The sequence below is a fragment of the Paroedura picta genome, chromosome 15 (assembly GCF_049243985.1).
Source record: "Paroedura picta isolate Pp20150507F chromosome 15, Ppicta_v3.0, whole genome shotgun sequence".
Classification (NCBI taxonomy): Eukaryota; Metazoa; Chordata; class Lepidosauria; order Squamata; family Gekkonidae; genus Paroedura; species Paroedura picta.
Window position 1 is genome coordinate 20691354 of NC_135383.1, and position 15549 is coordinate 20706902.

General features: G+C 47.4%; 1 protein-coding gene across 2 annotated transcripts in view; it reads left to right on the forward strand.

Moving 5' to 3' along the window:
• The first annotated feature begins 1087 nt into the window (after positions 1-1087).
• Positions 1088-15549, forward strand: part of MED13 (mediator complex subunit 13) — a 131416-nt gene continuing 116954 nt past the window's right edge. The window contains exons 1-2 of one of the 2 annotated variants that reach the window (XM_077312791.1): positions 1088-3017; positions 5333-5567. In XM_077312791.1, the coding sequence (XP_077168906.1) occupies positions 2952-3017; positions 5333-5567 (301 nt within the window). In that variant the 5' untranslated portion in view covers positions 1088-2951. The remainder of the gene's footprint in view (positions 3018-5332; positions 5568-15549) is intronic. The other variant, XM_077312790.1, reaches the window with a different exon arrangement.

A 15549-nucleotide genomic window follows, 5' to 3' on the forward strand; every position in this document is an offset into this window, starting at 1 on the left:
TCTAGTTACGGCCCACAGGCTAAAGTAGTAAAGGGTTCTTTTTTTGAGACTTTTGTACCTCCTGTTCCCTGTTCATCTGTAATTTTTATTGTGTTCTAGATCTGTGCGAATTAATTGTGTATGCTGTTCTATATCTTGGCTGCCATTACATTTTTTTTGTATTGTATTGCACTGTAACATTTCAGGGGTCCCCCTCCCCCATGGTCCAAAGGTCGAAAAAGGCTCCTCTAACCACTAGAGAGCCTCTTGTGGCGCAGAGTGGTAATGCAGCAGTCATGCAGTCTGAAAGCTCTGCCCATGAGGCTGGGGGTTAGATCCCAGCAGCCGGCTCAAGGTTGACTCAGCCTTCCATCCTTCCGAGGTCGGTAAAATGAGTACCCAGCTTGCTGGGGGGTAAATGGTAATGACTGGGGAAGGCACTGGCAAACCACCCTGTATTGAGTCTGCCATGAAAACGCTGGAGGGCGTCACCCCAAGGGTCAGACATGACTCGGTGCTTGCACAGGGGATACCTTTACCTTTAACCACTACAGACCCCCTGATTTTGTGAGGCTGCCAGCAAGCATTCATGTGCATGCACGCTTCTTCAGATTCTGAAGGATCCTCAGCTCGGAACCTTAATACCCAGAATTACACCTGCACTCAAACTTTGTCCCTTTGCCCCAGCCAGCCCAGCACAGCGACCCTCCCCACTCTCTCCCTCTGTAGGTTCTCCCCCGGGCCACTAGATGGCGCCTCCTCAACGAGTTCCTCCCGGCCCTCCCTTCTCCTTCCTCTCTGGCGCCTCTAGCGGCCGCGGCTGGCGGCAGCGCTGCTTCTCCTTCCTCTCTCTCTCTTCTCCCTCCTCATTCCCCCCCCCCCCGGTCCTTCTCCTCCTTCCCATCCAATCCCGTCTCCTTCCTCCCTCCTTCCCCGCCGTCCAGTGGCTGCGCCGCCACGTGACGCGGGCCGGCCCAATCAGCGTTGCGGGAAGCAGTCGAGGCGAGGGTCGCCCTCCCGACGTCGCTCCGCCGCGGCCGCCATTAGAGGAGCGAGCGAGAGGAGAGGAGAGGAGGGGGGCGCGGCGGCGGAGGAGGAGGAGGAGGAGGAAGGGGGGGGCAACTGAGGCGGAAAGGCGCACGCGCGGCGCGATGGGGGAGAGCCGCTGAGGAGACGGAGGCCGCTCAGGATGCCGCGGCTGGGCAGCCGCCGCCAGAAGCACCGCTGAGGGACGGGAGGACGGAGGGGGCTCGCGCCCGGGGGGGCGCCGCCTTGGAGCTCGACCACCCCACCTTCGCTTGTCACTGAGGAGGAGGAGGAGGAAGAAGGGGCATCCCCACCCCCCCATCGCCTTCCAGGGATCAAGAGGAGGAGGAAGAAGCAGCAGCTTCAGTGGCTCCATACCGAATTGGGGGGGCTCTGGGGATTCCCTCACCGACAAGACGCCTCGTCCCAGGGAAGAAGGGGAGAGAAGCCCTCTGGTGTCGCTCCCCCTTCCTTGAAGGAGGGGGACAGGAAGCGGATCCCAACTTTCCCGCTGCTACCTGGAAGCTCCCCCCCCCCTCCCCAAGTCCTCTGCAAATTGAAGACATCTCCTGCCTGAAGAATTTCGGCTGAGAAGGACTTTGGGTGGGCACCCCCTTGCGACCAAGCTGCCACTACGGTCTTCCTTGTCGGAAAGAAGGCGGACACACTCGCGTTGCTGTTTGTGTGTGTGTGTGTGTAAATATATATTTATTCTAGGGAAGAGAGGAAGAGTCAACTCGGAGGCGACCCCCCCCCTTTTTCCCATCCTTGTGGGGTCATCAGCAGCAAAGCGCCCGCCGTCCGCGTCCTTCACTTGGAGTACAGTACCGAAAGTGCTTGGAAGAGTTGTGATTTTCCGGCCGGGGGAGGGTGTTTGCACTCCTCTTCACCAGGCCTTTCTAGAGGCTGCCGTGGAAAAGAAGGTGCTTGGAAGAAGTCTGGGGGGGCCTTTCTGTTTTTAAGCGAGGGCAGGCTGCCCCCCTGAAATCAAGCCCTTCTCGAAGTGAGGTGGCCTGTCTAGCTTTCGTTTTTCTCACCCACCTCTTTGGGCAGCAGAAACCCATCCCTTCCGAGCAGCGTCGCCCCCTTTTCCTGGCAGGAGGGACACCCCGCTCTTTACCGCTCCCCTGGCGTCTTACCGAACCACCGTAAAAGAGATTCTACAGACTGGTCTGGGCTTTCACGAGGATTCTTCAAGAAAACTCAGAAGAGGAACTTTTTCCACCCCTCCTGTCCTCCAGCAGGAATACGAAGAAATTTGTAATTTGGGTGGGGGCTGACCACTTGAGGATCATTTCCTAGTTGTCTGCTGGCTCCTGCATCCCAGCAAGTGTTTTTTTTTTAATGGCCTAACATTTTAATTTATTTTGGTGGGAAAAGAAAAAAAATAATCTCTCTGCCCCCCCCTCCAGCCACAGAAAGAAACCCCATAGGTGCTTGGGGGTCAACAGACGAAAGAATCTCACAGCCTCTCTTGCAGCCTCCTGGACGACTTGTTTTCGTAAATTGGGGTGGAGGGTTTCCCCTGGATTTATTTCCCTGCCACCCTTCAAGCACTGGATTATTTGATTCCCCCGGCCCCCTCTTCTTTGGCTGCTGTGAAGGTTTCGAATCCTTACACCCAAATCTTGGCTGTTTCTTTGCCACCTACCCTTCTTGTCTGTGGACCGGATCACTACCAAGATTTTCTTCCACTAAAGCCTCTTCCTTCCTCTCCTTGGATTATTTATTCCCTTCTCTTATTTGTCTGTTGTATGCCCTGAATATCTTTCTTCTTTTTGTGTGACTTCCCCCCCCCAAAAAAAAGGAAAAGAAAAAAGGCCTCCCCCCCCTTGGTTGTGTCTCTCCTCCCAGCCTGTGGTGTGTGTGTGTGTCTCTCTCTGTCTGTCTCTTTTCTTTCTTGTCGGAGGCTGTGGGATAATGGCGTGTGGGTTGTCGCTGTGAGGATGAGTTCCTGCTTCGTGCCGAACGGGGCCAGCTTGGAGGATTGCCATTCCAATCTCTTCTGTCTGGTAAGTGAGGACTTTCTTTCTTTTTTTTAGTGGTGGTGGGGAGATCTCTGGAGATAACCCAGCAAGTAAGGGAGAAGGGGGGGGGGTGGAGGCAAAGGGAGACGAGATGGCTAGGGGAGGGAAGAGGAAAGGAAGGAGGGGGGAGAGGAATGGAAGCAAAGCAGCCATTTTTAGCATTGCTTCTGCTGGAGGAGTCCTCTGGAGTAGGCCTTGCCAGGAATGGCCTCGCTCTCCTGCACGCTCCTCTCTTCAGCCGAAGCTCACTGCTCTTCTACTTTCCAGCCTTTCTTCTCCTTTTCACCACTGTATCCTTTAACCCCCCTCACCCTTTTTTGGCTTTTCTTTATTTTCTCAACTTTTGTTTTCTCTCTTGTGTTTTCATTTTCATCTCGGTTCTGGCTTACCTCTGTCGCTCGAGTTGTCTTCGTCCTCATATTTCCCAGGTTAAGTTTGCCTGATTCCCCCCCCTCCCGAAAAGCGGCAGTCTTCTCAAATCAGAGGCCGAAGTGACCTCATTCTTTTTGCAAAAACTGCAGTGCCTTTAAAATTTTTATTAAGACAAGGGGAATGTAAGTGACTCCCCTCAGTACATGATAGTCCTTTCCCTCCCATTGCCTCAAAATATGGTTGAACATTGATCATTTTAGAATCCAGTTGAACTTCCAGGCTGGAGATGGGTTTTGCTGATCCCCCCCCTCCCCCCGAGTTGTTTTCAGTGCATAGCTAGACTGACTGGCCGGGGGTGTTAAATCTGGAAGGAAAATCTATGCCAAAGCTGCTGGGCTTCTGCATAGCAGGGAATAAGGAATCCAAGCAGCCCAATATATCTGCAGGATCACAGGTTGCTGGCTGAGCCCAACTGCTGCTGCTTAGAGTTAGCAGGGCCTTTAAAGCATGTCCCCCCCCCCAAAAAAAAAAAATTCCTTTCCAAGAGTGCCAACTGTTGCAAATTCTGCCACTTGACAGAAGTAGTGGAAGCTTCCTAGTTGGAATGAAATTCTCTCTCTCTCTCTCTCATCCCCACCCACTAACTTGGAGAGGGTGAAGTTTCAACTCTTTGGCAACATCTGTGGCTTTGTTTGGAACTGGCTTGTACCCCCCCCCCCGCCCCCTTTATTCTGGACAGTGGGGTCATTCTGTTGAAACTTGATCACTTTTAAAAGTGTTGTGTCTGGGAGAAAACTGGGTTGAGGAACAAAGATTAGATGTAATCCTCTTGAGAGCCAGCCTGGTGTACTGGTTAAGAGCTGTGGACTCTAATCTAGAGAGCTGGGGTTGACTCACCACCCCTCCACATGCAGCAAGCTGGGTGACCTTGGGCTAGTCACAGTTTCCTTAGGGTTGTTCTCACTGAGCAGTTCTCTTAGAATGCTCTCAGGGTGTCTGTTGTGGGGAGAGGAAGGGAAAGTTGTACATAAGCTGCTTTGGGACTCCTTTGGGTAGTGAACTGCGGGTATAAAAACAGCTCTTTTACTCATGATGTATATATTATAACAATAATATAACAACAATAAATTGCTGAATAGAAGACATGGTAAATTGTTTGGAAGGAAAGGATTTACTTGATTATTTCAGATAACGAAACCTAGCTGTAAGTGAACCTGCAATCTGTCTTGGCTCAGGGGGAAGATTCTTGTGAAAGTTATGATAGTAAGGGTTCAGTGACAGAACTGATTAGAAATACGTTACAAGATTTCCCCCGATTCGTGATATATGGGAACAGGTGTACTAAGATTTTTGCCACTCTTTTTTTTCTTTTTTTGGCTTTTATACATTATTAGGTCCAATTTTATTGCAATTCCATTATCAGATAAAAATGTACTAAGAAACTCAATAAAGTATCCTCATTATGGAGGTGGCACCTGAAGGATCTTTGCATCTTGATCAGGGGTAGTCAAACTGCGGCCCTCCAGATGTCCATGGACTACAATTCCCATGAGCCCCTGCCAGCAAATGCTGCCAGGGGCTCATGGGAATTGTAGTCCATGGACATCTGGAGGGCTGCAGTTTGACTACCCCTGCTAGATGATCAAAAACAGGACATTCAGCAGCATAATCCCCCCCCTCCCCCATGGTGGCCCCTCACTTGTCGGATGCATCTGAATTGTGGCCACCGTTGCTAAGCTTTGTCAGACATTTGTTTAGGATGAAAAGAAAAGCAGCCTTGTGTTTACTTTCTGAAACCTGGCCTCCCCCCCCCCCTTAGATGTGAGGAAAGGTTTCTAGGAAGAGATCAAGAATCTGGATTCTGTGAATGTTGGCACTTAGTGTGTTCAACTTTTGATGCCGTAATTTCTCTTATATTTTCCCTTCAGGCTGATTTAACGGGGATTAAATGGAAACGATATGTATGGCAAGGTCCAATGTCTGCCCCAATTCTCTTCCCGGTGACGGAAGAAGACCCCATTCTGAGCAGCTACAGTCGTTGCTTGAAGGCCGACATCCTGAGCGTGTGGCGGCGAGACCAGAGACCTGGGCGCAGAGAGCTGTGGATCTTCTGGTGGGGTGATGACCCCAGCTTCACTGACCTGATCCATCACGACTTAGCAGGTAAGGAAGACAAGTGAGCCTCCGGCATCATGCTTGGCAGTGCTGCTTGCTTACTTGTTGCAGAATCAGCTCTCTTGTCTTCTTGGCTAGAAAGAGATATTTGTGATGGAGCGCATGTAATTTCATTTGATCGGGTGATCTCCCCCCCCTTTTAAGTCTTAAATTTCTGTTTTAAGTTCTTTGGGGCAGGGACATGTACTTTGCTTCTTCTACTCTGCAAAGATCTTGTTCCTTGTTACTGTGTGGCTGCCAGGAGGCAACCGTCTGATGTGATATTTGTGGTGAAGGCCACGTGTTGATGCCTGGCTATGTGGAATGCTGGGAGACAGCTTTATGGGATGGTCTTGTGGCTCTTTCTGAAGGTTGCTCCAGTCTAAATATGAATTTGATAAATCTGGGATGAGCATCAATTGTAATGGGTAGGGGCAACAGGGCAGGGCTAATACTGTATGCCCTCTCCCCAATAAACAATAAACATTAAAATTACTGTGTGGCAGTAATTTGTTAAAATTAATATGTGGAAGTTTATTTGGAAAATCTTTCTCAGTTTCATAATTTCTAAAGAAGTTTCTGAGGAAGAGGGCTTTGACTGTTGAAAGTTTATTTCTCCCCCCCCCCCAATCTTGTTGATTTTTATGGGCTTATTGGACTGAAATCCAGCTGTTCTTCCTTTGTACCAAAAATGTACTCAGTAGGACTTACAAAAGAGAAATATGCTAAAATGAAAACCCATAATTGTCCATTTAAAGACATACATAACGGGGGGGGGGGGGGTTGCGGATTCTGTCAAAATAAAAAGTTACAGACCAGTTGCTGTTTAAAAGATCTAGAACAGGGGTAGGCAAACTGCGGCCCTCCAGATGTCCATGGACTACAATTCCCAGGAGCCCCTGCCAGCATTCGCTGGCAGAGGCTCCTGGGAATTGTAGTCCATGGACATCTGAAGGGCCGCAGTTTGACTACCCCTGATCTAGAAGCATGGATCAAAACCAAAAGTTTAACAAAAAAAACTTAGCCACTCAGGAGAAACCTTTCAAAAAGCCAGCTGGATGGCTTTGGTCAAGCGCTCCTCGCATTCAGAACACCTTCCCCTCTCCATCTGCAATATGGTACTGATAGTACTGTCCTACCTTGCAAGGCTCAGGGGCTATAGGCCATTACTTGTGGACTACTTTGAAATGACTAATGTAATGGCTAAGTTGTGGGCTGATAATAATACAATAGCTGAGTTTAACTTGGAGGATCCTGACTGGGAAATAATTGCTTTTTAAGGAGGCCATTCTTCTCTCTGTCTTTTGTACTTGGTCTCAGTTCTTCAGCGCAGTTCAGACTTAAGCACTTCTAGAGCTCTGAGTGCATGGTGCAGAGTAGTGCCTGCCTGTGGGGCTCTGTGCGCTGACAAGAACACTATGTTCCTTTCTTGTACACTCCTCCACTTGCAAGTCGAAGCACTTTGATTCAGGAAGGCCTTTTGAAAGGTTACTGCCGAGTGGCTGAGCTTGATTTTAAATAGGTGCTGCCTTGCTTCTCATTCTTATGTCCTGAAGTTTTTGGGATGCCACTTGGGTAGACAGAGATGTAGTGGACAAGCCTGATAAATCCAAAGGTTCCTGATTATCTGAAGAATTGAGCAGTGACCCACAAAAGCTCCTGCCCTGCCTCACACTCAGTCATTAAGGTGCTGCTGGACTCTTGCTCTTTTAAGCCTCGTGTTTTAAGCCCATTGATTTAAATGGCAGTGTGCTTAAACTTTCTCTGCTTGAAGCCCAGTGGGCCTTGAAAACGCTTAATGTTTACTAAATTCCTTTGAAACTAGAGAGTGGCACGCTCCAAAGGTGGTGGCGTATTTGGCTATTGCAGTCAAAATTACCAGAGTCTTATAAGCTAATAACCATGTTGCTGCAAAAACCTTTACAGTCCAGAACTCTCTCTTCAGAGGCTTGACATTTGCCTGTGGCTGGAAGAAATGGGTATATGCAAAGGGAAAGGTTACTTTACTACAGAGAGAGAGAGGCCAGAAGTCCCAGGGATTCAAGAGATGGGCATTACATTGAACTCCCAAAGAATACATGAAGAATACATGAAAGCAAGAGCCTAACCATAGTGTACAATAGTGGTTCTCAAAGAATACATGAAAGCAAGAGCCTAACCATAGTGTACAATAGTGGTTCTCAACCTGGGGGTCGGGACTCCTTTGGGGGTCGAACCACCCTTTCACAGGGGTTGCGGCAGGGTGAGCAGCCCTTCTCTCCAAGGGGGTCCCAAAGTGGCCGACATCGCTCATCTTCCGTTTCATCTACACAGCAGCCTTGCGGGGTAGATCAAGATAGAGCATTTATCTGTCTGGAGCAGCGGAAAAGAGCTAGATTGCTATGATGGGACAAGAGGCAGAGCTGAACTGAGAAACCCTGGGGGGAAAAAAATCAATTTATATGCAGTCATGAACAGTGGATCTTCACGGCATTGGTCAGTTTTGGTTTAATTTCTGTGAAAGAACACTTGCATGGTTTTATGGTTGGGCTCTCCACAACAGGAAGAACTGTATTAAAGGGTTGCGACATTAGGAAGGTTGAGAACCACTGGTGTACAGGATCTAATCAACAGTGGGAATACACCATTCTCAGTTGGTGATATGAAAAGCAGGAGAGTTCCTTTCTGTAACCCTTCCTAGTCTGTATTCAGACCAACCCACGTATGAATTCCAACAGTACAGTTTTGCATTGGTGGTTAGAGCAGCTCTTATCTTCATTTTAAATGGAATGTGGGATTGGTTATATCATCTTGTTGTGAATGAGACCTTCTTGGGAGGTGACAGCGAGTGTGTGTGAAATCTTTGAGTTTCCGCGTGCATGCACACTTCTTCATCCAATGACACAGAATTCACCAATCATCATTACGTATATGTAGAAGACGTGGAGGGTGTTGCAAGGAAGAGCTAATGAGAATCAAGTTACATAAGTAACTGAGCAATAAATATAACTAAAATTGTATGAAGGCAATTGGTAAGACCTGTGAATAGCAGCAAATTAGCATACAGCCTAATAAAAGTTTACAGAGGTAAGAACTGAATGATGGTAGCATGTGTAGTGAGATAAGAAACCAGTATTTCTGTTAAGTCTGGGGGGGGGGGGTGGGGGAGATGTTCCATTGTCATAAGTATTGAACTGATTTGTAACTCAGCAATTTCCAGTTCTAGTCTGTTCCTGAAATTTTTCTGCCAGTTTGGTGTAGTGGTTAAGAGCAGCGACTTCTAATCTGGTGTTCTGAGTTTGATTCCCTGCTCCTCCACATGCAGCCTGCTGGGTGACCTTGGGCTAGTCACCTACCTCCCAGGGTGTCTGTTGTGGGGAGAGGATGGGAAGGTGATTGGCAGCCGCTTTGAGACTCCTTTGGGTAGTGAAAAGTCGGGTATAAAAACCAACTCTTCATTAAGCAGTTACTTTGAGGATTCCCATTGAATGTCCTGGAAGGTTGAAGGGTTCTTTCATAAGGTTCTCAGTTTTGCAGTTCTTGATGTCAGATTTGTGTCCATGTGTCCTTTGACTTGTTCTTCCCATGTAGGGAACTATAGGGCATTGTTGGCATTTAATGGCATATACAGTGTTAGATGAGCAAATGAGTGCACCTGAGATGTAGTTGATGTTGTTAGGGTCCAGTGATTGTATTTGGGTGTGTGTTGCAGGAAAGATGGGATCTGGGTAACATTACTGTAGGTGAGAAGTTGTTTAAGGTTGGGAAGGGGACGCCTGTGGGCAAGATAAGGTTTGCCCCCAGTACTTGTGTAAGAGAACTGTGAGGAGGAAAGGGAAGGCGACTGTAAGACGCTTTGAGCCTCCTTCGGGTAGGGAAAAGCGGCATATAAGAACCAACTCTTCTTCTTCTTCTTCATTATCCTTGTAAGGAGAGATTCAAATGTATAGCCATGTTGGTCTGAAGTGACGCAATAAAATCAGAGTCCAGTGGCACCTTTAAGACCAACAAAGATTTAATCAGGGCGTGAGCTTGCGAGTGCAAGCACTCTTCCTCAGACAGTGCTTGCACTCGAAAGCTCACGCCCTGATTAAATCTTTGTTGGACTTAAAGGTGCTACTGGACTCTGATTTTATTATCCTTGTAAGTTGCTGATGATGTGCTAAACTGTTTAGAGTTGAGAGCTGTATGTGACCACTAGTGATATTCTGTTATTGTCTCCTTGGTGCCTGGGGAACGTATTCAGATAGGCAGTCCATCAGCTATGCAGGGGCCAGACCGCGTAAGGCCTTAAAGGTTAAAACCAAGACCTTGAATTGGATCCGGAATTCAACCAGAAGCTAGTGTGGCTACCACAGCACAGGTATTCTGGCATCTGCGTGAGAATCCAGGCAGCCTCATTTTGAAACAGCTGTAGTTTCTGGAGCAGATTCAAGGGTAGGCTCATATAGAGTGAGTTACAGAAATCGAGTCTGGAGGTGACAACAAATTTATTGTCTGGACACCTAGCAAAGAGTTAATTGAGGGTTTTATTGGGGGGGGGCTATTTTGGTTTTTAATGTATTGAATGTGTTTTACTTTAGCCGCCACGAGTGTTTGGAGAAGTGGCGGGATATACATTTAAAAACAAACATACAAACAAATTGAAAGGAAGGAAGGAAGAGAGGAAGAGAGAAAGAGACCGACCGACATATGGTCATATTGCCCGATAAATGTTTAATAAATTATTAAAAAAGGAAAACTCCCACCCATTTGAAAAACCCTTCCAGAGCCATCAAGAAACCCGAGGGTTTCATGAAGCCCTGGTTGAGAAAGCCTGCTCTAGCCCTAGAAAATGGAGGCAAGTAGCTAGTCAGAGGACGGCAGCTGGTGTCCAGAATTATGTAGGGCAAGGCGGTCCTTAAGCAAGGGCGTGCTTAACCTACTTTGCTGGCAGAGGTGAGATTTGAACCAGGAACTTCCCGATTCCCCACTCATTAGTATCTGCTCTACATTAGCTCCTTGCGTTCATCATAAAGAGTGGAAGAAGTTGTCGTTGCCATGGAGCCTGTTGACTTGAAACAATTACTCTGGTTCTGTTAGCATAATCTTCCTGAATCTCCATATGTACAGCTATTTTATAGAAAAGGATCGCCTTGTATTATGTCCTGGAGAAGGCTTCAATTACTGGTATTACGGCAACAGATGTGTTTTGAAGCACTCGAGATAGCAGCACATACCACCAGTAGGGCAATAGAGTGGACGCTTGGGGCATTCTTGTGGAGCTTGCATAACTTCCTTCTTTTTCCCTGCAAGTTACTTTGGTCATAACCTGCACAGACCATCTTCTCTAAAACCGAGCTGTAAGTTAGGCCCTAAACCTATTTTTGTCCTTGATGACTTCTGATCGGAGGCTTGCCGATGTATATTAAGATTCCTGTCCTTAAGATTTTACAGCGGAGCCAGTTTGGTATGATTGATGCGGTTTCTGTGACGAATGGATATTACACTGGATTAATGACTTTCAGGTTTGCTTACTGTGGGACCAGACCAGACTTGCAAATGTATTTTGGAAAGTGTAGGTGCAGGTTTCAAGTTGTGTTAGAATGCCCCTTCCAGAGAAGAATGCTTTCTGCATATTCCAGACCTGTCTGCTCCCCTGTGTATATTTTCAGTATTTTGTCATTTAGATTCCGCCGCCCAGAGTCAGACGAAGTACCTGACTTATCAATGTATGTTTTTCCTCGGGGTGGGAGAGGTAGAAGTGTGAAGTGACTCTTCCTATTGGTTTTCCCCACACAGACTATACCTTTGAAGACTTTATAGCTTTAATGACCTCATTGGTGGTTAGGAATATTGGGCTTCCCCTACCATTTAATATAATGTCTAGTTAAAAGCTGTCCTGCTAAAGTTAATGGGCTTCTTCACGGTTTCCTAGGATATTAACACATGCAGGAATAGTTACGCAACCTTGTTTTCCAGGAAGGCAGCTGAGCTACATCTAATAAGATAAGAGCTAGTTCAGAGCCCTTGGATTCCTGGCCAACAACTGGTTTTCTTTGAGAAAGGGAGTGGAGAGGCTCAGGACTTGCTACCCATCTGGTTCTGAGCCCAGCCTCGTCAGAGCCTCTTGGTAATACAGGATTTTGACTGTTTTGCGCTGACATCATGGTGAATAATGAACAAAATTGAATAGCGCAGTTCAGTCAGAGTGCTGTTTTTGCGTGCTCATAACACACGGCCAGTTTCTTTACTGATATTTAAGTTAAGTGTTGGTGTCTCCAGTCTAGTGTTTATAATAATATGTCCTTCTCTGTACCCACTATGTCAAAATTCTCTTTATCTAGGCCTAATGCTTTGTGACCACAGTTTTTCCCCCCCTTTGAATGTCTTTTTAAAATTCCTGAAGGCCTGAACTGCTACTCTCTAGCTGCAAAGGACTGGTGGCAGCACAATCTATTAGCGCTTGTCATGATAACAGGGAGGAAGACTGACTTCAGGGAACGTTCTTAGAAGGCTGCGGAATGGCGGAGGCAAGCTGTCACTTCTTAAAAGGAGTTACAATCCATCTCTTTTTCAGCTTGGGTTTGGGCTTGGCTCTGGAGCATGAAACGATGCTTCTGTAGCCACCGCTTTGTGGTTGCAGTGGATTCTGGCCCTCTGTGTTGTTCTTCGTAGGTTGTAGCTTTTTAGTAGGTAATTTCCAGGAGTTGCTTTCAAACTGAAGGTCTTAAGAGAAGGCCCACAAAATTGATTGCAGCAAAAGCTTTTGTGAGGCAGAACTCACTTCATCAGCTGCTTGAGGCATACATTCGTATGTTTTCGTATATTTTCAGAGTTACATGGAGCGGAAGATTGAGAATGGGGGAATGTTACAAAGAGAGGCTGCTTTGAAACAATAGCCAATCAAAGAGTAATCAGTCCATTCAGAGGGCTACTCCTAATTGGTGAAGATGGGAGCAGAGCAGAGAAACATAAAATGGGATGTAGGCAGAAAGATGCAGCATTAGGCAAGCTAAGCAGAAACTTATTAATGTCCGTAATGTTACGCTAGTCCTAACCTGGACAGGCCAGGTTACCCTGATCTTGTCAGATCTTAGAAGTTAAGCAGGGTTGGTCCTGCCTATTATTTGGATGGGAGTCCTCTAAGTAATACCAGGCAGGCAATGGCAACCACCTCTGGAAGTCTCTTGCCTTGAAAACTCGGTGGGGTTGTCATAAGAGCTGTGACTTGACAAACACTTTCCACTACCAGTTATATGCTGAGCTGACGGCAGATATGGCGAAGGAGGAAACCCAAGTCCTTGTTCAGGCCCAGGAGAGAGAGAAGATTAATCAGGAGATTAACCACTAGTTCAGCATGCTGATGTTGAATTTTCCCTTTGAAATTCTTTTTGTAGGAGCACAGAAACCTTTAGATCAGTAGCAGTATGTCCTGAAATACTGAAATGTCCCCATGCTGTTTTGTCAAAATTGTGGGTTTTTAATGTCAGATTTATGTTTTCATAGGGACTCTGCCCTGTTTGTCTGATGCTGAGCAGAAAAATGTGGTGGCACATAAGGACATATTTCACATTGAAGGATGAGTCCAGGATACTGTTACTGATATTATAAGGTCTTTGAAACAACAGCCAATCAAAGAGAAATTGCTGATGTTATGAGGTCTGTATTAGGCAGGGGTGGCCAAACTGTGGCTCTCCAGATTCCATGGACTACAATTCCCATGAGTACTTGCTGCCAGGGGCTCATGGGAATTGTCGTCTGAACATCTGGAGTGCCAGAGTTGAGGGAACATTTTTCACATCTGGTTTTGTTTCGGCATTTAGTTCCTGGGTCTGGATGACAGTTGGGTGTCTGTTGTTGCTGGTGAAAGGAACCCCCCCCCCACCGAATTCTTGTCACGGGTGGAAAGGGTGCATAGTCTTTGGATATGAATTGTTCCTTGTGAACCGAGACTGTGTCCTGAAGCTCCACCAACGCTTCGTGGCTGTGCATTGCCCAAGACCACGGGTAGTCAAACTGCGGCCCTCCAGATGTCCATGGACTAAAATTCCCAGGAGCCCCTGCCAGATGTCCATGGACATCTGGAGGGCCGCAGTTTGACTACCCCTGCCCAAGACCAATAGTGGTAGGGAAGCTTGTCCACTAAATTGTTGGTTATCTTATTGGGGGACTACTGTAAACTGGTGCTCTGTTTGAAAAGCATCGGCTCAAATGGTTCTGCTTGGATTTGGAAATGCCGCCGGCTGCAAACCCAAATGGGAGGAGATGTTGCAGCAGCTTTTCATTATTCACTGGTTCTCTTACCTAGGTGTTTTCTAAACCAATGCAGAACCAGTTGTTTTATTGTAATATATATATGCCAGTCTGTAGAGCGTTATTGTCGTGGCATAAAGAGAACCATCAAATGCCACTTGGTGTGGAATTCACTGGATTACCTTGGGTCGGTGGCTTTCTAACCTCCCACACAGGGTTGTTGTGAACATAAAACGGAGGGCAGAACCAGGTATGTTGGGACCCTTGTGCTGTCAGAAGAGCTTCAGTAATGTAACTGAACTTTCCCAAAGCCCCTCCTTCTGAGTTCTTCAAAGTGTTGCATATTGTCAAAATAGTTTGGGGACTCAGAGGAAGAGCATAGGGGGCAGAACGGTCTGCAGTGGGGAGGATTGATTCCCCCCCCCCCTCCGGTAGAAGCGCTTTACGTCAGTGGAAAAAGGCCTTTGGATTCAACGCCTGCCTTTGTCTTGGCAGGGCATGCTTGAATGATTTTGCCAGCTGTCCGCCTTGGCTATCAACATCCAGTGTGGGATGACAACTGCGTTTTTTTTTGCCTAGTAGAATTTGCCCCTTCGGCTTTGCCCCACCGCCTGGAGGGGATTTCTTTGCGAGACAGGGTTCCGGGTGAAGAATCTCACCGTCTCTCTCACCCGACCGTTTGCCAGATGTAATATGAAAATTACCTCTTCAGCTGTGCAGCCGGCTCTCGGCTGTGGTATTATTTTTATCTTATGATGGCCTCACAACAGTGACACATGTCCCTAGTGACAATGGCAGCTCGATTATTGTAATTCCTCCCCTGCAGGGCTTAAAGTAGGACATCTCCATTGCTTGCAGCTTGTTAGGAAAGCAACAGCCCGTCCTGATAGGCCCAGCGGCGACTGCGTCACACCTTCCTCTGTTCCTCAAGTGTTGCCAGCTTATAAAGGGAGGGGGGCTGTGCAAATTCTGCGCTAGAGATAAAACTATGCAAATAGAATAGATTTGCATACCCTCCTATGATTAGTTGAAAGCCTGGATTTTCCAAGCGGTGCAGGGCTGGTGTTCTTTTTGTGGTGGTTTGAATGGCAGATGAACAAATAACCAGGGCAGCGAAAGGGGGCTTGGACTAGGTGGCCAGTGGCAACCGGGAGGGTGCAAGTGTAGCAGACAACCAGCCCGAACTCCCCAGGGCAAAAGTGGGCTTCCTTGTTGGGTCATAGTTCATTGGAGAAGCATCTGCTTTACGTGTAGAAGGTCCCAGCTTCTTGGATCTTCCCATTAATCGTAGTAGGGGTGCCTACAAAACCAAAAACAACTGCCAGCCAGAGAAGTCTGTCCTGTGCCTTTCTGGCCAGTGGCCTGACCAGATGTATAATTCAGCTTCATATATTCATGAGCTGGGGAGGGGGAGGAGTCTTGAAACTCCCCGGGTGGCTGTATGCAAATCCCATTGGGCAAGGTCTCATGCCCTGATCTCAATAGCCCAGGCTAGCCCCATCTCGGAAACTAAGCAGGGCCAGCTCTGGTTGGTATTTGGATGGGGGGGAGGCCACAAGGAAGTCCAGCGTTGTGGTGCTGAGGCAGGCAATGGCAAATCACTTCCGAATTCTCTTTCCTTTGGCTTGGCAGCACTTTCCACCAGCAGTAACTAACTGGTGAGAGTTGGGTGAACAGCCGCACAACATAGCCACTGGCCCAACAACATGGAAGGTTACTGTTGGGATCTATAAGGGGGAAAACTGGGAAATGCTTTTTGTTCTGTGCAGAATACAGA